Source organism: Chlorocebus sabaeus, chromosome 26, assembly GCF_047675955.1.
Source record: "Chlorocebus sabaeus isolate Y175 chromosome 26, mChlSab1.0.hap1, whole genome shotgun sequence".
NCBI lineage: Eukaryota > Metazoa > Chordata > Mammalia > Primates > Cercopithecidae > Chlorocebus > Chlorocebus sabaeus.
This window is the reverse complement of record NC_132929.1, coordinates 16,209,488-16,231,194: the sequence shown is the minus strand read 5'-3', so window position 1 is coordinate 16,231,194 and position 21,707 is coordinate 16,209,488. Positions and strand designations below refer to the sequence as shown.

At 51.1% G+C, this 21,707-nt stretch overlaps 1 protein-coding gene across 2 annotated transcripts; it reads right to left on the bottom strand.

Annotated features, from left to right (window-relative positions):
- Positions 1 to 3,849: 3,849 nt before the first annotated feature.
- IVD (isovaleryl-CoA dehydrogenase) lies at positions 3,850 to 20,070 on the bottom strand. Of its 2 annotated transcripts, XM_038009833.2 has the most exons (13): positions 19,867 to 20,070; positions 18,159 to 18,248; positions 17,899 to 17,950; positions 15,102 to 15,271; positions 14,547 to 14,640; positions 14,209 to 14,345; positions 12,824 to 12,920; positions 10,962 to 11,055; positions 10,465 to 10,546; positions 9,767 to 9,871; positions 9,588 to 9,660; positions 8,955 to 9,054; positions 7,076 to 7,206 (listed from the first exon to the last, which is right to left on the bottom strand). In XM_038009833.2, the coding sequence occupies exons 1-13, from the start codon at positions 20,008 to 20,010 to the stop codon at positions 7,185 to 7,187; spliced, it is 1,260 nt and encodes a 419-aa protein (XP_037865761.1). In that variant the 5' UTR covers positions 20,011 to 20,070; the 3' UTR covers positions 7,076 to 7,184. The 2 variants fall into 2 exon arrangements, with proteins under 2 accessions (XP_008015221.1, XP_037865761.1); XM_008017030.3 differs by lacking the exon at positions 8,955 to 9,054 and having other exon boundaries at positions 3,850 to 7,206; positions 19,867 to 20,050.
- Between the last annotated feature and the right edge of the window lie 1,637 nt (positions 20,071 to 21,707).

Below are 21,707 nucleotides of genomic sequence, written 5' to 3'. Positions count from 1 at the left end.
TACTCCCCCATATATACCATGCATTTCACACAAGAACACAAAGGCTGTGTGGCTCTGCTCTTCCCCTTTCCCCCTCCAGCTCCCATTCTCGTCCTCGGCTAGCAGGGGAGGGTCAGGGTCGTTTAGCACAGCTTCCTTCTGTCTCTGAGTGGGTCAGAGGAGTATGGGGGTGAGGGCCTCCCTTCTGCGGCTGGGCCCTGGCCACTCCAGGGTGGGAAGCTGGCTGGCCCTGCTGTTTCTGCCAATGCTGGGATTAGTCCAGGGCTCTGGCCCACCTGTCATTTCACTCATTTAGCATGAACATAGCCACTGAGCACTTACTGTGAGCCCCGGGTGTTATTGGGAGAGTTCAGATAAGTGAGAGATGGTCTTTGACCTAAGAGATCTTACAATATACTCAGAGAGCACCATATACACAAATAACTGTATACCAGCAAAGTGTGAGCTAAGTGTCACGTGACTGCTCATTTACTCTTTCAATAAACATTTGTTGTGCACCTATTACATGCCGGGAACTGTGCTGGCTGGTGATCATGTAAAGACAGTTAAATCACAGTCTAGCCCTCAAATTCATAGCCTGCCTAATGCTAGGGAGACTGGAGTAAACACAACTTTGTGGCAAGCCCATCAGTGCAGATATGCCCAGGGAGAAGGAGGAAGGGGACCCGTCCAGAATGGATGAGATGAAGACAGAGGAGTGAGGAAAGGTTGGAGAAGAGAGGTCTTCCTGAAGGAGGCAGGCCCTGGCCTGAGGCTTTAGAGATGAGGGAGCAAGAGAAAGGTTGACGGGCTGGCAGGACTTCCAGAGCTGCCCCAGACAAAAGGCACAGGGGTGAGAAACACAGCAGTGAGGACTCCTTGCAACAAGAACATGAACACTGAGCAGGGAAGGAGGGAAGCAGCAGAAGGGGAAGGCCCAGGGGGATTAGAGTCAGATTTGCCTTGCCAAGCCTTAGATCTTATAGGTGCTGGGAGCCACTGAAGAATTTGCGGGGAGCTTGACAGTTCACTGGTTCAGTGTAGAGGAAGGGTTGAGGGGCATGGTCTGGAAGAAGGGAGGCAAGTTGGCAGGATGTTGAAAGTCCAAGAAATATTTAAAAGATATCAGGCTACCCTCTGAGAGTGGGTGGGTGGTGGGTGAGGGAGAGAGGCCGAATTCTGGAATGGCCCCCTGCAAGAGTAACCAAGTGGTGCACATAGAGAGAAGAGAGCTCCCACTCGGCACTAGCGTGGCTGTAGGCTCTGGGTACCAAATGTGGCAAGGGTTGGGGACAGCCAGGAATGTGGATGGGGCTCTGTACCACCTGATTTCAGGGCTTCCAAACACTGGCCCGTGGACAGGGCTGGCCTGAGGAAGTGGAAAAAGTATGGGCATAACTTCTCATAAATCAAATGTATGCACTTTAAAGAACTATCCTTGGGCTGGGCATGGTGGCTTATGCCTGGAATCCCAGCACTTTGGGAGGCCGAGGCAGACGGATCATGAGGTCAAGAGTTTGAGACCAGCCTGGCCAATATGGTGAAACCCTGTCCCTACTAAAAATACAAAAATTAGCTGGGAATGGTGGTGTGCACCTGTAGTCCCAGCTACTCGGGAGGCTGAGGCAGAAGAATCACTAGAACCTGGGAGGCACAGGTTGCAGTCAGCTGAGATTGTGCCACTGCACTCCAGCATGGGCGACAGAGCGCAAGATTCCATCTTAAAAACAAAAACAAAAACTATCCTTAAAAGTGCTTACAATTAAATGAATAAGTAAGCATGTCACTTAGAGGTATGAAGTGAATTATCAAAATAAGCCCCTTAAAGATTCAAAAGTGGTTTTGTCCTGGGAGTGGGAATGGGGATAGGAGGGACAGGGGACTTTTATTTTTTAAAATAAGCCTTTAAAAATAGTAGTATTTTTTAAAACCATGAACATAAAGCATATACAAAAATTTAAGGGCTGGGCACACTGGCTCAACACCTATAATCCCAACGCTTTGGGAAGTGGAGGCGGGAGGATCGCTTGAGCCCAGGAGTTGAGCCCAGCCTGGACAACATGGTGAAAGCCTAGCTCTACAAAAAACACAAAAATTAGTCTGGCATGGTGGTGCACACCTCTAGTCCCAGCTACTGAGGGGTTAAGGGGGTGGCCAGGGGAGGGCTGAGGCCGGAGGATCTCTTGAGCCAGGGAGGTCGAGGCTGCAGTAAGCTGAGATCACACCACTGCACTGGGCGACAGAGTGAGATCCTGTCTCAAAAAAAAAAAAAAAAAAAAAAAATTCCTGGCCTAGCTGGGCCCGGTGGCTCATGCCTGTACTCGCAGCACTTTGGGAGGCTGAGGCCAGTGGATCACTTGAGGCCAGGAGTTTGAGACCAGCCTGGCCAACATGGTGAAACCCCATCTCTACTAAAAATACAAAAATTATCCGGCCGTGGTGGCACATGCCTGTAATCCCAGCTCTTTGGGAGGCTAAGGCACCAGAATCGCTTGAATCCAAGATGCAGAGGTTGCAGTGAGCCGGGATCGGGCCACTGCACTCCAGCCTGGGTGACAAAGTGAGACTACGTCTTAAAAAAAAAAAGCCGGTCGGGCGCGATGGCTCACGCCTGTAATCCCAGCACTTTGGGAGGCTGAAGCCGGCGGATCACAAGGTCAGGAGATCGAGACCATCCTGGCTAACAGGGCGAAACCCCGTCTCTACTAAAAATACAAAAAATTAGCCTGGCACGGTGTTGGGTGCCTGCAGTCCCAGCTACTCGGGAGGCTGAGGCAGGAGAATGGCGTGAACCCGGGAGGTGGAGCTGGCAGTGAGACGAGATGGCGCCACTGCACTCCAGCCTGGGCAACAGAGCGAGACTCCGTCTTAAAAAAAAAAAAAGGCCTTGTATGAAATGATGGTAATAGAGGATAACATTCCCCCAACCCCCTTTCCCTTTAATGTCCTTATTGGCTAAAACAAAACGTCGTTGAGTCCTGAAATCCCAGACTGGGGGCCTTGGGACCAGAACCCCAGGCAAAGGCCGGATAGACTGGCTCCGCGCGTCTGCAACCACGCGGCAGCCGGCAGGGGTCAGGCGAGCTCCATGCGACATCCGAGCTGCGTCTGGCGCGCCAGTGCTGCGCTCCAAGAAGCGCGCTGCCTCAAAGGAGAGGGTCAGAGGAAGGACTCTGGACCTGCCCTAGGCTGGGGGTCGAGACAGATGACCACCCGGGTCTTAGGTCCCAGTTCCCGCCCGGCAGGCAGTGGACTGGGCACCTCTCTCCAGTCACCGCGCTGCATTTACACCAGGTCTGGTCCCATCCCACCGAGGGCAACTCATCTTACCGGTATTCTGAAAGCGTGTCCTGCGCGAAACCTTGCCTCCTGCACTCGGTTGTGCAAAGATCAAGGAGCTCAGACTTGAGAGAGTTACATGGGCAAGGGATTGTTATCACTGGATTAAATGGATTTAGAATTAGGACTCAGGCTCCCGGGGAAGCCTGCTCTAGGACCCAGATGGTAGTTGTAAAAGATTACCGTGTCTAGAATCACCCTTGGGGATGTGATTAGGTCTGGGGCAGGATCCAGGAACCTGCATTTCTTTCAGGTTGCCAAATTCTGATAAGGGGTGTGCTCAGACCACGCTTAAAAAACATCCCAAGGTTCTGTTGCCCTCCCACAGAGCAGGCAGCATCAACAGCAGTGAGCTGCCCTGATAGTGTGACCTGCCTAAAATTGGAGTGGAATAAGAGCCAGCCGCAGGAAGGAGCAGTGCTGGCAGCTGGTGCTGCAGATTTGCCCAATGCATGTAGGCAACCAAACACGCCCACCAGAACCAAAGTAGACGTGCCCCTTGTTCTTCCATTTACCACTCAGGCTACATGGTTCATTTTGTTTTTTTTGCTTTTAATTTTAAAACATTTCTTTTGCTTCACATACAGAATCAGGAGAGAAATCACCTCCCCAAGTCGACAGGGTTTAGACAGACTGGATGAAGCGCCCCATTTTGCCACATTGTGTCTCCAGGCTGGTCGTTCCAGCCACACATTAAGCCAGCAAGATGGCCCTTTCAGTCACATTCATCTCCAACACAGCAGGGAGCATGACAGGGAAGTGAACGGGACTGCCTATGAGCCCAGGATCTTGCCCTCAGGATGGGACTGAACTGGGGTTGGTGAGGAGCTAACCCCACCTGTCTCAAGCCTCAGGCTAGGAACAGCAACTTGGCTGCAGGCCAGGACCAAAAGCCAGGATAGGCGCTGCTGGGCTGAGAGCCAAGACAACCAGTTACCTCTTTAGGGAACCCAGAAGGGGTGGAACAACCTAGACCCATTCCCTTCTCAGACCACACTCTATCCAGGCTGTACAGTGGGGCCCAAGGCTGGAATTCTCAGAACACCCCCATTTTTGCCATTAGCAGATCTGGATTCTAGTTCATTTTGACCTTGACAAAGTCAAATTGTGTTGATCTTTTTAAAAACATAGGTGTAGTTTTCAGAAATCTATAAGCTTCCTTCTGGCTGTAAGAACTTAGCACTCTGGGCTCCCTGTTTCTTTTAAAACTCACTGGGAGATCTGGGAAAGGGAGGCTGAGACCTCTATCCTAAGGGCTGATTTTATCTTCCTGTCCCTCATGAAAGAACAGGCTGGAGGGCAGGAATAGGACCTGGACCAGCCACTCTCCAAGGACACAAGCTGGATCCAGAAAGGAAGCAGCGGCAAATAGATTGCTTCTCCCCAAAATCACTGCTTTAGAAGCAGATGGGTTTGTTTCACAATATATTTAATACAAAATGGCAGCAGCCACTGTGCAGTAATAACAAAATTAGCCATAGGGTATCTGGAGAAATGTACACAGGCAGCCTCAGCTGGAGTCAGGCCAGCCAACTCCGGTCTGCTCGGGTAGGGCCTGTGCCTGCTGCCCAGTCAGCTGTGGGTGGTCACGTGGCCAGGACTGGATGGTGCCCGTGGCAGGGTGGGGCAGTGCACAAGGGCTCAGAGGTGCTGTACAGGAGGAGCTAGTCTTCCAATAGCACACAAAAGCATGCTGTCCTCTGCTCTGCCACACAGCAGACTCTTAGCAGCACATCTGTTCATTTATTATTATTTTTTGAGACAATTTCACTCTGTTGTTGCCCAGGCTGGAATGCAATGGCACAATCACGGCTCCTGCAACCTCCGCCTCCTACGTTCAAGTGATTCTCCTGCCTCAGCCTCCCGAGTAACTGGGATTACAGGCGTGTGCCACCAGGCCCGGCTAATTTTTATATTTTTAGTAGAGACAGGTTTTCACCATGTTGGTCGTCAGGCTGGTCTCAAACTCCTGACCTTGTGATCTGCCCGCCTTGGCCTCCCAAAGTGCTGGGATTACAGGCGTGAGCCATCACACCCAGCCTATTATTTTTTGAGACAGAGTCTCACTCTGTCACCCAAGCTGGAGTGCAGTGGTGTGATCTTAGCTCACTGCAACTTCTGCCTCCCGGGTTCAAGCAATTCTCTGACTCAGCCTCCTGAGACTGGGATTAGCTGGGATTACAGGCACCTGCCACTACACCTGGCTAATTTTTGTATTTTTAGTAGAGATGAGGTTTTACCATCTTGGCCAGGCTGGTCTTGAACTCTTGACCTCATGATCCACCTGCCTTGGCCTCCCAAAAGTGTTGGCATTACAGGTGTGAGCCACTGCACCCGGCCTATTTTTCTTTTCTTTTTTGAGACAGAATCTCGCTCTATGGCCCAGGCTGGAGTGCAGCGGTGTCATCTTGGCACATTGCAACCTCCGCCTCCCAGGTTCAAGTGATTCTCCTGCCTCAGCCTCCTGAGTAGCTGGGATTATAGGTGTGCACCACCACCCCTGGATAATTTTTGTATTTTTAGTAGACATGGGGTTTCACCATATTGGCAAGGCTGGTCTCGAACTCCTGAGCTCAAGTGATCCACCCGTCTTGGCCTCCCAAAGTGCTGGGATTACAGACGTGTGCCACGGCACCCAGCCATCATTTATTTTTATTTTTAGAGACAGGGTCTCACTTTGTTGCCCAGGTTGGAGTACAGTGGTCTCATCATAGCTCACTACAGCCTTGAACTCCTAGGCTCAAGTGATCTTCCCGCCTGGGCCTCCCAAAGTGCTGGGATTACAGGCACACACCACCCTGCCTGGCCAAGCATATGTGTTCATAAGCTGCTAGGAGATGATACCTCTAGAAACTGGAAGAAATAAGGGCCAGGTTTTTGTTTTGTTTTGTTTTGGTTTTTTGAGGCAGAGTTTTGCTCTTGTCGCCCCGGCTGGAGTGCAATGGCGCAACCTTGGCTCACTGCAACCTCCACCTCCCGGGTTCAAGTGTTTCTCCTGCCTCAGCCTCCTGAAGTAGCTGGGGTTACAGTAGGTGAAGTAGGTGGGGTTACACCACCATTCCCAACTAATTTTTTTCTATTTTTAGTTGAGATGGGGTTTCCACATGTTGGCCAGGCTGGGTTTGAACTCCTGACCTCAGGTGATCCACCCACCTTGGCCTCCTGAAGTGCCGGGATTACAGGCGTGAGCCACCACGCCTGGCTAGGCTAGGTTTTTAATTATTTTTTTCCCCCAGAAAAGAGACTGCAAGTTGAATATGCCTTAATCAAAATGCTTGGAACCAGAAGTGTTTCAGATTTTAGGATTAGGGATACTTAACCTGCACCAAGTTCCAATTCATGGAGGGGCCATGATTCTGCTGTGCTTGAGCAGAGAGATCGTCCTGCCAGAGGCTCACCCAAGAGAAAGAGGCGGGTATCTGCATGCCCCCAGGTGCCTACCCTGGGAAGTGGGCTCAGAAGTTAGAGAGCAAGGACACAGAGTCACCAAAACCTGTCCCAACAATCCCCAGACAATATGCTTCCTGCTGAGTCCATTTTAAGTCACAGAACACTAGTCCTGGCACTGGCCCGGCTGTGAGGCCCATGATGCTTGGGAGCTGTTGTGGAGAACTCAACCTCATCCAGAGGCCAGAGGGCTAACAAGACCAGCTGGGCAGGAGGGCCTGCTGCAGGCAGGGTGGGAGAGCCGCCACATCTCTACTTGCCAAGAAAGGCTACTAGGTACAGGAAAAGGGGGCGAAGGGTCTCAGGACTAGTGAAAGTCTGCGTTGAAGGCTCTGCCGATGACCATCCGCCTCACCTCGCTGGTCCCAGCCCCTATCTCATACAGCTTGGCATCTCGAAGAAAGCGGCCCATGGGAAAGTCATTGATGTAGCCATTGCCACCTGCAACAAGGGTTTGGGCAGAGAAGAAAGGAAGTGATTGACAGTGGGCAAAACAAAGAAAGCAAAGAGAAGGCGGAGTATATAGAAACAGGCCACAGGAGGAGAGACTGATTAAAGAAAAGCAGCAAAAGGTAGCAAGATGGAGGGGTGTGGGGAATACACTAGTTCCTTCTTATCCTTGGGGGATACATTCCAAGACCCCAGTGGATGCCTGAAACCATGGATAGTACCAAACCCCATATATATGTTGTTTTTTCCCCTATACATACATATTTATGAGCAAGTTTATGAGTTAGGCACAATAAGAGATCAACAATAATAACTAATACTAAAACAGAACTATTATGACATGCCAGCATCACTATTCTTGCACTTTGGGGCCACTGAGTAAAATAATAAGAGTTACTTGAACACAGGCACTGTGATACCAAGACAGCTGATTGGATACTCTAGGTGACTACTAATGGGCAGGTAGCCCACATAGCATGGATAGGCTGCACAAAGGGACGTTTCACGTACCAAACACGACAGAGCAGCATGGCACAATGCTTCATCACGGTATTCAGAATAGTGTGGATTTTAAACTTATGAACTGCTTATTTCTAGAAATTTCCATTTAGCTTTTTTTTTTTTTGAGAAGGAGTCGTGCTCTGTCACCCAGGTTGGAGGGCAGTGGCATGATCTTGGCTCAGTGCAGCCTCCGCCTTCAAGGTTCAAGCAATTCTCCTGCCTCAGCCTCCTGAGTAGCCGGGATTATAGGCACGCACCACCACACCCGGCTAATTTTTGTATTTTTAGTAGAGATGGGGTTTCACCATGTTGGTCAGGCTGGTCTCAAACTCCTGACCTCAGGTGATCTGCCTGCCTCGGCCTCCCAAAGTGCTGGGATTACAGGGGTAAGCCACCGCGCCTGGCCTTTTTTTTTTTTGAGATGGAGTTTCACTCTTGTCACCCAGGCTGGAGTGCAATGGCGCAATCTCTGGTTACTGCAACTTCCACCTCCTGGGTTCAAGTGATTCTCCAGCCTCAGCCTTCCAAATAGCTGGGATTACAGGCTCCCACCATCACACTTGGCTAATTTTTTTTTTTTTCTTTTTTTTTTTGTATTTTTAGTAGAGATGGGGTTTCACCATGTTGGCCAGGCTGGTCTCGAACTCCTGATCTCAGGTGATTCACCCGCCTCAGACTCCTAAAGTGCTGGAGTTACAGGTATGAGCCACTGTGCCCAGCAGCACTTTTTTTTTTGAGATGGAGTCTCACTCTGTCACCCAGGCTGGAGTGCAATGGCACGATCTCGGCTCACTGCAACCTCTGCCTCACGGGTTCCAGCGATTCTCCTGCCTCAGCCTCCCAAGTAGCTGGGATTACAGGCATGCACCACCACGCCTGGTTAATTTTTGTATTTTTAGGAGAGACGAGGTTTCTCCATGTTGGCCAGGATGGTCTCAAACTCCTGACTTCGGGTGACCCGCCCACCTTGGCCTCCCAAAGTGCTGGGATTATTGGTGTGAGCCCAGCCCCATTTAGTATATTTGGACCTTGGCTGACCACAGTAAATGAAGCTGTGAAAGCAAAGCTGAGGAGAAGAAGGGACTACTGTACCTTGTTGGGGGTAGGGTGGGCAAGAGGTTGCAGCCGAAAGGCCACTCAGAGTGCTAAGGATACCAGACAAAGAAAGAGGGATGCCACTGACAGGCATGGCAAATGGGGATGAGAGGACGCCAGCATAGCAGCTCAAGGATTCAAACCTCAGCTGCTCGGCTCGAGTCTGTGCTCCTAACCACCGCACAGCATGGAAACAAGGCTGGTCCACCTCTGAGACATCTCCCTTTCCCCATTTCCTAGCGTCTGTGAGGCAGGGAGGATGAGAGGGGGGTGTTGCTGAAGGCAGCAGCAACTCCTGGCATCTAGCAGTTTTCTCATTTGCTTTCCATTTCCTCCTTGTAACTGGGACAGAAAGAGCCCAAAGGTCCCAGCTCATCTGGGCCTAGCATAAGCACATAGTGAGGAGTGGAGGGGAGACTGCCTTTTTTTTTTTTTTGAGACAGAGTCTCAGTCTGTCACCCAGGCTGGAGTGCAATGGTGCAATCTTGGCTCACTGCAACCTCCACCTCCCGGGTTCAAGAGATTCTCTTGCCCCAGCCTCCCAAGTAGCTGGGATTACAGGCATGCACCATCACGCCCGGCATGGGGTTTCACCATGTTGGCCAGGCTAGTCTCGAATTCCTGGTCTCAGGTGATCCACCCGCCTCGGCCTCCCAAAGTGCTGGGATTATGGGTGTGAGCCACCACGCCCGCCCTGAAATGCTTTCTGAAGCAGCCACAGGCCCCAAGAGTGAGGGAGCCCTGGGAGTGGGGAGTGGGGAGTGGGGATCACTCACCAAAACACTGAATGCCATCCAGGGCTACCTGCGTGGCGCACTCAGCTGAGTAAAGAATCACACCTGCACAGTCCTACGGGAGGAAGCTCGGGTCAGCAGGGCCCTGCGAGGCACGCAGACAGCAAGTCCCAGCCGCCGGCCCACTGCCCCCCTCTCTCCTGGACTGAGGCGGTTCTCACCTTGGCAGTGCAGTGGCCCTCATCGCAGGCCTTGGCAACATTGTAGACGTACTGCCGACATGCCATGAGGCGGGTGTACATGTCAGCCATCTTCCCCTGCATCAACTGAGCACAAAGGGATGTCACAGGTCAACATGCTGGAACACTCTCCCAGTTACCAAAAGCCAGGTCAGCAATGGCAACAAGACAGCCAAGGATGAGGAAGCAGGGGCATGGAGAGGAGATGGGATTTACCCAGGATGACGGAGATGGAGGCAGGTGTGGGAGTTAGGGCCAGAGTGGCCATTCCACGGCCCGCATTACACCTTCAAGTGGCCATCACTGCCTCCGAAAGGCATGGCTCCCAAGGCACCATTTACTCCAATGCTTATTACCTTCCAGCAGCTTCTTCGGACCAGGTGGTCTAATTACAAATAGCAACCTCTTTCCCTTCTGCCCCCACAACCTGCATGCTTTGCTCTCCAACCTTACAACGTCTAGTTCATCCACCTCACACAGGCATCGAGGTGGCAATGTGATGAACTTCCTGATGACTTCCAGAGCCGGGCTGCACGCTGAGGAAGACTGCATTCCAAGCAGTCAAGCTCAATTTGCTAGAGGAGACAGTGAACATCCACGGTGCCCACCTCACTTCCTCTCTTTCAAAGAAAACTTCAGCCCAGTCGAAGCGTACATGTCAGCAAAAGCACGCGGCTCACCTGGAAGTGGCCAATCTTCTGGCCAAAGGCTTCCCTCACGTGCAGGTAGGGAATGGTGTGGTCCAGGACCGCTTGCATGAGCCTGTCAGAAAGGAGAAAGGTCCTATGGGCACCTCCTCATCCCACCACTGGGCGTGGTGGCAAAATGCTAGCGTGGGAAGGCCGGAGTCCCAGGGAGGAGAAAAGCAGCCTCAGAAACTCTAGCCGCAGTTATGGCACTGACTGACCAGAGGTGCAGGGGTGTGACAGCCCAGGTGTTGTTCCATAGCTGAGTAAGCCACCCTGCTCCTCAGGTCTTTGGTCTGTCACTTAATGATATTTCCCTGCTGTGGGAAGAAATTCAACACGGGAGGACGTGGTTCTTTTTGTCTCCCAGGAGAGTGCAGGGCCGGGAGGCAGCTCCCTTTGGCCCCCAAGGGGAAGGATGCTGCTGCTCATGGTGGGCCACCGGCCAAGGAGGCCGACAGAGCCCAGCTTCCCCCAAGCCTCACACTTACCCAAGAGGCCCCCCGGACAGCACCAGCCGCTCCAGGTCCAGCCCACTCATCAGCACGTAGACACCCTTATTCTCATGGCCCAGGATGTTGGCAGCTGCCAGGATAAGTGCTGGTCAGAGGGAGAGAGCTGTCCACAGCCTCCTCACTTTTATCAAAGGTACTAGATGTGGAAACATGGCTCTCAAGTAAGGCACTAAAATATGTCACTTGACCTTTATTCAACTAAGGTTCCAGGTAAAAGAAAACGATCAAGTGAACCCCTTCCAGTCAGAAGTGGAGCTGCCAGGACCCCCACCCCATCCACAAGGCCAACCACAAAGCCCAGGGTTGTTAGATCTTTCCCTTCCCTCTCTGGACTCCCTTGGATGGGAAAGAAGAAAAGTTAATTGGTCTAGAAGTCACCCAATCCCTCCCTGATTCTTTCTACACAGGCACCTATAAAGAAACCAGAGAGTTACTCTTTCCCCAGATGGAGTCAGCTCTGGTCCAGTGTCACCTCCCTGCAGGGTAGTCCACGAAAGCTTCTTTGTGCAGGAGACAGGCCATTCAGAGATAGTAACAGAAGCTGCTGAGCACCTCTCCACCCAGTAAGCCAGACTGGATGGCCTTGGGAGGTGTGGGCAGGGAAATGAGTTGACACCACTGACCTGCCTTTAATGCTAGCTGAATTTTTTCCTGTCAACAAAGAAGGAGCTGCACAGGTTCCCCTCCCTGGATGCTCCCTGTAATTAAAGCACACTTTTTTGGGCTGTCAGTGATAGGCATGGTACATGGCTGAGGCAGACAGCAAACCTAACTGGTGATCAAATCCATGCCCCTGGCCAGGCACGGTAGCTCAGGCCTATAATCCTGGCACTTTGGGAGGCTGAGACAGGTGGATCACCTGAGGCCAGGAGTTCAAGAGCAGCCTGGCCAACATGGTGAAACCCCATCTGTCTACTAAAATTACAAAATTAGCTGGGCGTGGTGGTGTGTGCCTGGCATCCCAGCTACTCAGAAGGCTGAGACAGGAGAATCACTTGAACCCAGGGGGCAGAGGTTGCAGTGAGCTGAGATCGCACCATTGCACTCCAGCCTGGGCAACAAGAGTGACACTCCATCTCAAAAAAACAAAAAAAATTAGCTGGGCAGGGTGGCGTGTGCCCATAATCCCAGCTATTCGGGAGGCTGAGGCATGAGAATCATTGGAACCTGGAAGGTGGAGGCTGCAGTGAGCCGAGATCACGCCACTGCACTCTAGCCTGGGTGACAGAGCCAAGACTCCTTCTCGGAAAAAAAAAAAAAAAAAAATACCCAAACAACAAATCCACGCCCCTGGTCTGGTTAGTACATGATGGCTGCGCTGGCTCTCCCACAGTGCTCCACCATGTCATATTTCAGTTACATCTCGGGGGAGAAAATACTCATACTCAAACAGGACTGCCTTCTCTTCACTGAGTCTGGTTTCCATCAGTGGATTCAGATGTTTTTTTTTTTCCTAGCATCATTAATGCTAAAAATGAATTAACTCATTTTTAAATTTTTTTACAAAAATGTGAGTTAATGAGTTACTTACATGCAGTGGACGGGCAAAAGTACAGGAAGACTGAAGGACATCAGTGGAAAAGGGTAGGTCTGACCCTTCTCTGGCTACTGAGTACAGACTCTATGCGGAGTGTGTGATGCCAGTCAGGCATGCCGCTGCAGGGCCCTGGACAGGAAGGAGCGCTGTCCCACAGCCCCAGCTCACAGCCTACCACATGTCACTGAAGAGCTAACAATGCCAAGCCTGTCTAACCCAGAGGCTTTCTCAGCTCGAGAACAGCCACATCAGCCTGGAAGGGGGTCAGGAGAGGGGCTCCCCGATTCTCGGTGCTACTTACCAGGAACCTTACAGTCTTCAAAGATTAGCTCACAGGTGTCAGAGCCCCTCATCCCCAGCTTGTCCAGCTTCTTAGAGGCACTAAAGCCAGGCATACCCTTTACAGGAATCAAAAGGCGGTCCTGGTTACAGATTAGCCCCAAGGGGGCCTGGTAAAGGAAAGGCCCCTGGGAAGAAGGCACCCACCTTCCTACTGAGTCCCTGTACCTGCACAGTATGGCAGCATCTTAGTCCCATGCTCCCCCCAGGTCCTTCCGGTGCTAACGCCCCAGACTGATCCCAGCCTCCTCTGCCACTAGCTTGTGTTCTCCCCAGTTCTCAAGGGGACAGTTCTTTCTCAATGATATGCTCAGTTCTCTGAGCCCTCCTGACCCCCGTGGCCTTATTTCCCTCCCCCAGGGGACATTACTTCCAAGATACTGTCACCAGTCCGGTCAATTCCCTTATCCTCTGTTTTCTCCTGTCTGTACCCAAAGGGATATCACTAGGGCTGAACTGAGCCCTCTGTGCTTTCACCTGGACTACTGGATTGCAGCATGTTTTGGCAAGTGCCCAGCAGAGTGCTGGCTGCCGTTCGACCTGTAATGAGGAGGGCGTCACGTAACCTTGAGATTTCCAATCTCAGCCAGGTCCCTACTGCTCCAACTCTAGACAGCTACTTTCCCCTGATCTATGGAGGGTACCGCAAACCTTTACAATACTCGCTCGTGAAACTCTCTGCCAACTCCCCCACCCGTGGCCCCAGCCCTCACAGGGCCCCTGGCTTCCTCCTCATGATCGTTAGGCAGGTGGTTCCTGCACCATCACCTGTAACCCATCCTTCTCTCTCCTGTCCCCGCTCACCATTGTGTTCTGCCCACTCATTCCCAGATGCCTCAATTGCTCCCTCTATTTTCCTTTTTCTTCCCTTTTTTTTTCCCTTCTGACCAAAAACTTTGCTCAGTTCTCTCATTCCTAAAAACACACCCAAACTCCTAACTTTTTGTTTGAACTCCTGCTCTGCTTCCTTCTTGCATTTGTTGTTAAGGCTGTTGCAGGGGCAGTCTCCACTTATATCCCACCCACACCTCAGTCTCCCATGGCCACACTCATCAGGTCCACCAATGTACCCTGACTGTCACGTCCTGACCTCCTTTCAGTCCTTCCCTTTCTAGACCGCTTTGTGTGGCCTGGCACTGCGGACGGCTCCACTGTCTTCAGAAGTGACCCATCTGCCCTGGACTTCCTGGTTACCCTCCTTGCAGTCTGCTCTCTGCCTCATCCCCACCTCTGGGGGCCTTGCAGAGCACACAATATTGATTGCATTTGAGATCAGTGAAGGGGCTATCTCTGGTACCACTGTCAGGAGGCAGAAGCCTCCCTGGCCCTACACCCATCTATACTCACCTTCTCTACAATGAAGGCCGTGATGCCCCGAGAAGCCGGCGTAGCAGCCAGATCTGTCTTGGCATAGACAATCAGGACGTCAGCATCAGGGCCATTAGTGATCCAGGACTTGTTGCCATTCAGGATGTAGTGATCTCCTAAGGGCAGGATGTTGGCTATTTGCTCAAGCCATCTCGGCCTGTCTCAGCCAGGCCATAGACCTTCTGCTGAGCAAGTAGCTGTCCATCTCTGAGAAAGTTCTGGAAACCCAACAGGGGCCACCCCCAATTGTTCCTCCCTCACCCTGATAATGTCTGAACTTCTGCCCATTTTGGCTCCCAAGTCGAGAGCGGCCTCACCTTTCTTTTCCGCTTTGAGCTTCATAGAGACAACGTCAGAGCCTGAATTGGGCTCACTCATAGCCAGGGCTCCGATGTACTCACCACTGGTCAGCTGCAAGGAAAACCCCCAACAGGCCTTGTTACAACCTCGGAGTACTCTAGGGCAGCTCACTGATACTGCTTCTTCCTGTCCACATTACACCCCTTCAAACTTCTCACACCAGGGTATCGGTAAAGTCCTAGAAGTCTCTTCTAAGAAGCCCAATGGCTACAAGGCTGAAAATGCCTCTCCTTTTTCCATTCCCTTTGCAAAGGAAGCCAGTCCTACTCTTCCATTTCTTAGAGTTCTCTTCAAATGTTGTCTGTCTGTTGTTCAATGCAAGAGGTCTGGTCCTACTTTTATTTTTGGCTCAAATATTTTAAAGCAATCCATGGCCCCTTCCTAACCACACTGGGTTCATGGCAGCATGCTACAGAAAGCAGGTCTCACTGGCCCGCACCAAGGGGAGAGGGTGCCTTATAGCTGGTTGTTGCACTGTGAGATTAGCATGTATTACATTTCCATTTCCTTACCTTTGGGAGATACTTCTCTTTCTGGGCCTCATTCCCATTGCGCACAAGCTGGTTGACGCAAAGGTTGGAGTGGGCACCATAACTGAGCCCCACTGCTCCAGAAGCTCGGGATATCTCCTCCATCACCAGCACATGCTCCAGGTAGCCCAGGCCAGAGCCGCCATACTGAACTGGGAGTGGTGTGGTACAAGGGAATGGAAAAAGCAGCCCAGATTAAATTGGGATATTCCATTTGTTGGCAGAAGGGAAACACCTTGTAGCACCTATTCCAAATTCCCTCTAGCAACAAGAATAAGCTGATGCCACAGACCTGCTTCTAAGCTCACTGGACTGGTTTTGCCTGCTGCTGCTTGTCAGCTGAGGGGTGATTCAGAAGGCAATCATTGCAACTCCTCCTTTATCCCAGACAGACCTCTTGATGAAGATACGTGAACAACCTGAGCACCCACTACTCAGAAAGTTACAGAAATGCAGAGGCAGATGAATAAATGAAGAAAGAGGGCCTGGAGTTTAACAGAGAAAAACAAAGACATTGGGATGGAGGTGGTATCCAAAGCACCAAGAACAGATACAAAGCCAGAGGATGTGATGTGTCTGCAAAAGGCCTAAGGAAGGTGAGATTTTATAGCATAGGGCTGAACCCAAAGAAGCAGGACTGGTAACAGGACAGGAGAGCCACAGCCTCAGGGACAATCTTCAGGTGGGCTGTGCAGCAGAGGGAAGATGAGATGCTGGCAGAGAATTTCAGAACTCCTCATAAAATATACGGTTTTTCCTTGGCAGCAGATCCAAACTCAAAGTGGCTGGGTCACCTGATACCACCCCCAGCCCTGCTGATTGGGTCAAGCCTAACAAGGTCCTATACACATGTTCACTCTGACCAACAAGTCAGGCTTGTCCTCGGCTCTAAGGAAAGCTTGACCTGCCCCTACAACTGCAGGAAGGAAAGTTTGAAGGCAGGTGACATTAGAAACAGCCACCATGACATCATGCAGAAACCGGAACTTATATCCGGCTCTCTTTTTTAGGTTCCCTTGAAAGAGTTTTCATCGAATTTTTTCCTTTTTTTTTTCAAGAGGCAGGCTCTCATTCTTTTGCCCAGGCTGGGGTGCAATGGTGTAATCATGGCTCACTGCAGCCTTGAACTCCTGGGCTCAAGCAATCCTCCTGCCTTGGCCTCCCCAGTTGCTGGGATTACAGAAGCCCACTACCACACCTGGTCATTTTCATCTGATTTCTAACTGCCTCTTTCTTCCATAAAATACAATCTGATTCAGAAGCATATTGTCTGCAGGGAGTGGGGTACATAAACCCCCAAAACACAATAGGAGAGTCTTCCTTAGGAGTGACCAGCAGCCTTTCCCCCAATGCTTTTACATTAAGATGGTTGCAATTAATCTTTAAGTGGTTTCATTTTATGAAAGGTGATGTAACTTTCTGGGATGTAAGGAGAAGTATTGGGTTTCACTCATACTCTCATGCCCAGAGTGAATACAGGCCAAAGCAGGTTGGGCTTTTTTTTTTTTTGAAATGGAGTCTTGCTCTGTTGCCTGGGCTGGAGTGCAGTGGCGCCATCTTAGCTCACTGCAACCTCCACCTCCCAGGTTCAAGCAATTCTCCTGCTTCAGCCTCTCGAGTAGCTGGGATTACAGGTATGTACCACCACGCCTGGCTAATTTTGTATTTTCAGTGTAGAAAGGGTTTCTCCATGTTGGTCAGGCTGGTCTCAAACTCACAACCTCAGGTGATCCACCTGCTTCGGCCTCCCAAAGTGCTGGGATTATAGGCATGAGCCACTGTGCCTGGCCTAGGCTCATCTCTTTACTGGGCACTGCAAGTCAGGCTGGGCCTCCTTCAGAGGTTAAGAATATCCAAACCAGGCCAGGCGCGGTGGCTCATGCCTGTAATCCCAGCACTTTGGGAGGCCAAGGCGGGTAGATCATGAAGTCAGGAGATTAAGACCATCCTGGCTAACACGGTGAAATCCTGTCTCTACTAAAAATACATAAAATTAGCCGGGCATGGTGGCGGGTGCCTGTAGTCCCAACTACTTGGGAGGCTGAGGCAGGAGAATGGCGTGAATCTGGGAGGCAGAGCTTGCAGTGAGCCGAGATCATGCCACTTCACTCCAGCCTGGGTGACAGAGTGAGACTCTATCTCAAAAAAAAAAAAAAAAAAAAAATCCAAACCAGAGCCTGCCAGATCCCTGCCTTCTCCCTCCGGAGAGCCTAGTAAACACATCATCTGGCCACCTCACCTGGAAGCCCAGATAGACATCTCTCTCCCCTGCCCACCCCCCACCCTACTCCCCCTGCCATCTGCTCCCAAATGAGCTCCAAGGTGTGGGCAGAAGAGGACACAGGCAGTCCCTGCAGGGACACCCTGCCCGGAGTGTTCCTGCCGAGAGGCCACTGGTAGGACAAAGCTTATAGGGGTTAGGGGAGGCAGTAGGACTGAGGTACCATGAAGACAACCACTTGATCCAGAGTTTTCTAAACTTCCCAAATCACCTGGGTGAGCCTGTTAAGTAAGCAGAGTTCAAGAGTTGGACTGATCCTGATCCAAGTAAGCCACAATGACCAAGTTAATACCTCTGCCTTCTCCACGTCACTGTCTAATAAAATGGAAGAGTGTTCTGTTCTCTGGGCTGACAATCAATGGGTGCTTTCACAGGTCCAAAAGATGCAGTTCTGGGTTTCTTTAAACACAATCTTTCCCTTCCCTTCCTGCTTCTTTTGGGAACTGTCTTAAAGGGCACACAATAAAAGTTCTCTTTAGGGGAATACACTATACTCACCAGGGGCTGTGATGCCCAATACGCCCAGGTTCCCCAGCTGCTTCCAAAACTCCTGCCAACAGAATAGAGTGGAATGAGTGTTGAGGGGAAGGCAGCCAGTCACATGTGGCTGGAACAATGAGACCCAAACACTTCAGAGAGAGGGGCTGCATTCTTAGGGAGGCTTCATTTACCAGAAAACTGCGTGAGCTCTTCCAGGCAGTAGTGAAGCTCAGCCCCACTCCCAGACTGCCCCCCAATGCCCAGGCCTCCCAACTCACTCGCAGGTTCTTGAACTCATTGCTGCGATCAATCTCCTGGGCCTTGGGGGCCAGGTGCTCCTGAAGGAACTTAGCCATGGTCTGACGAAGCTAATAGGAGAGAAGTAAACAGATGCCACTGTGGAAAGCATCTCCACTACCAAGGCACATTCAAGAGAAAAGGTCACAAGTAACTTCACCAAACAGCATCGGACTGAAAGTGAGAGGCCTCCGTAGTTTATGCCTCCTCAGAGATGATCTTCTTTCTTAAGGTCTTCAGCCTAGATAGCTTGATGGTAATTTTTAAAACGTCACACCCTACGTAAAAATCATTCCATTGGTTTCCACTATACTTAGAATGAAACACTAGCTTCTCACCCAGGTCTCCTAGGCCCTGCAGGAGCTGACCCCAGCTGACTCTCCCAGCTTCCCCAGCACCTTCCCACCTCCCACCCTCTGTGCTCCAGCTGCATTCTAGGCAGCCTCCAGATCTCAACAGTTGTCAGCCTCTTTCAAGCCCCTGAACCTTTGACTAAAAGGGACTGATTACCCAAAGAGATTAGTAACTCCTCTTGGTGGCTGGGCCTGGTGGTTCACGCCTGTAATCCCAGCACTTTGGGAGGCCGAGGCAGGAGGATCACCTGAGGTTGGGAGTTTGAGACCAGCCTGACCAATATGGAGAAACTCCGTCTCTACTAAAGATACCAAATTAGCCAGGCATGGTGGCGCATGCCAGTAATCCCAGCTACTTGGGAGGCTGAGGCAGGAGAATCACTTGAACCTGGGAGGCGGAGGTTGCGGTCAGCAGAGATCGTGCCATTACACTCCAGCCTGGGCAACAAGAGCGAAACTCCGTCTCAAAAAAAAAAAAAAAAAAAAAGAAAAGAAAAAGAAAAAGAAAGAAACTCCTCTTGCCAGGAAAGCTTGAGAACAGGGATTGAACCCTTTCTGCCTGAGGTGGTTCACCGAAGCTCTGAGCGTTCGCTGGCTATAAACAAACTATGGAGTTGCTGGGAGGCTCACACCTCTGCCAGCTCCATCCAGCCTCCAAGTGAAGCCTCAGGAAGGACTCTGGTTCCGCTCCATTTGTAAATACTTCTTCGTCTTCTCCTTTTCTATTTTTTATGAGATGGGGGTCTGGCTATGTTGCTCAGGCTGATCTCAAACCCCTGAGCTCAAACAATCCTCCCACCTCGGCCTCCCAAAGTGCTAGGATTACAGGTGTGAGCCACGGTGCCTGGCCTCTAACTGCTTCTTTCGAGTACTTGTTCAACTTTGTGTTTTGACCCAATGGGCTGAAGAGCGACAGGAGAGCTCACTGTAGCTTTTTAAAACCCTCAAACTGTTTATACAAAAAAGACTCCCTGGTGATTACGATGATCACCCAGGTGTCAGAAGCATACCTCAGACTGTTCAGGTTAAGTGAACTACATACAGATTGAGGGCCCTTGTGCCACAAGCAGTAGCCTGGCCAATCCTCCACCAAAACACCATCGGTCTCCCAGGAGCTCTCCCAGCCTCGACTCCTCTCTACTTCCAGCAGTACTGCCCTGCGGTCTCAAATCTTCACCCCACAGACGACCGGCCCCAGGCCGGAGGCCCGCATCCTGCCCGGGCGCTGGCGCTCCCAACGGCCCACGGGCAAAAGCCAAGGCTAGGTGGGCGCTGGGCCAATGGGGACCAGGCAGGAAGGAGACTTTGGGGCTAGGAAGGGGGTCAGTCTCCTCACCTGCCTCTGCTCCTCGCTTAGCCCGTTGATTGCATCGTCCACCGGTAAAAGCGAGTGGGCCCGCTGGGAAACGAAGCCGGCAAGCGGCGGCCGCAGCCTCCAGCTCGCCACACGCCACCCCAGCAGCCGAGTCGCAGCCGCCATCTCTGCCCTGAACCAAGAGCGTGAGCTGCTGCTGAGCCAGCTCTTAGCTCCACCAATCCAGGCTTCGCCGACCCGCAAACCGACGAGGGGGTGGGTCTGCAGCAGCCAATCACCCTAGGCGGCCCGCCGAAGGCGGTGCTGCCCTTGGACCGCACCCGAGCCGATCAAACGTGATCGCCCGCCAGCTTCCAGCCAATGCAACGGCCGCAGGCCCGGTGGCCCTGCCCTGAGCGCTGGAAATGCTGGCGTGTTCCCTAGGATGGGTGTCTTTAGTGGGATAGAAGAGGAAGTGTTTTTTTTTTTTTTTTTTTCTTTTTATCTCCCTGCGTTGAAATAGCAGCCCCTAACTGCGGAAATCTCTCTGTGGGAAAGCAAAGTGTGGAAACAGCAATCAGAAAACCGCCCACGTGCCCAGTAAATTGGTCAAACATCTCTGGAATAATTAAGATCGGAAAAGTAGTGCTTGCTCTAATGTGCACACTGATTATAACTTAGTACACCTTGCTTTATTTGCTTTATTATATGACAAGGTTTGTAGATTTTGATTCACGGTTTTTTTTGTTTGTTTGTTTTTGGTTTTGTTTTGTTTTTTTTTTTGAGACAGAGTCTCGCTCTGTTGCCCAGGCTGGAGTGCAGTGGAGTGATCTCGGCTCACTGCAAGCTCCGCCTCCCGGGTTCGCGCCATTCTCCTGCCTCAGCCTCCCCAGTAGCTGAGACTGCAGGCACCCGCCACCAGCCCAACTCATTTTTTTGTATTTTTAGAGACGGGGTTTCACCGTGTTAGCCAGGATGGTCTCAATCTCCTGACCTTGTGATCCGCCCGCCTCTGCCTCCCAAAGTGCTGGGATTACAGGCATGAACCACTGCGCCCGGCCTTGATTTATGTTTTATAGGAAAGGGGCTATTAAGGAGTAGCTGCCTTCCAGATTGGAGACGCCCCTCGATTTACAGTGGGGTTACTTCTCGATAAACCCATCATAAATGGAAAATATTTTAAGTCAAAAATGCACTTTAAAAATACACCTAGGTCGGGCGTGATGGTTTATGCCTGTAATCCCAGCACTTTGGGAGGCCGAGGCAGGTGAGTCACCTGAGGCCAAGAGTTCGAGACCAGCCTGACCAACATGGAGAAACCCTGTCTCTACTACAAATACAAAAATTAGCTAGGTGTGGTGTCGCATGCCTGTAATCCCAGCTACTCAGGAGGTTGAGGCAGGAGAATCACTTGAACCCAGGAGATGGAGGTTGCAGTGAGCTGAGATCGCGCCACTGCACTCCAGCCTGGGCAACAAGAGCGCAATTCCTTCTCAAAAGAAAAAACAAAAAAACACTAATCTACCAAACATCATAGCTTAGACTAGTGGACCTTAAACAGACTCAGAACACTTACAATAGCTTATCACTGAGCACGATCATGTAACACAAAGCATATTTTATAAGACAGTGTTAAATATAATTTATTGAATATTGTACAATATCTATTGAATGTCTATCACTTTCACACCATCATAAAGTTGAAAAATCTTAAGTAGGGCTGGGCGCGGTGGCTCACGCCTGTAATCCCAGCACTTTGGGAGGCAGAGGCGGGCGGATCACGAGGTCAGGAGATCGAGACCATCCTGGCTAACAAGGTGACACCCCGTCTCTATTAAAAATACAGAAAATTAGCTGGGCGTGGTAGTGGGTGCCTGTGGTCC

What these genes read in the sequence shown, in the direction of transcription:
- IVD (XM_008017030.3), bottom strand. Translation starts at nt 20,010, where the DNA reads ATGGCGGCTGCGACTCGGCTGCTGGGGTGGCGTGTGGCGAGCTGGAGG. An exon ending in AAGAGAAGTATCTCCCAAAG is followed by an intron (nt 14,641 to 15,101) that starts GTAAGGAAATGG and finishes TTTTCCTTGCAG; the next exon opens with CTGACCAGTGGTGAGTACAT. An exon ending in GGATGGCATTCAGTGTTTTG is followed by an intron (nt 7,207 to 9,587) that starts GTGAGTGATCCC and finishes CCCTTGTTGCAG; the next exon opens with GTGGCAATGGCTACATCAAT.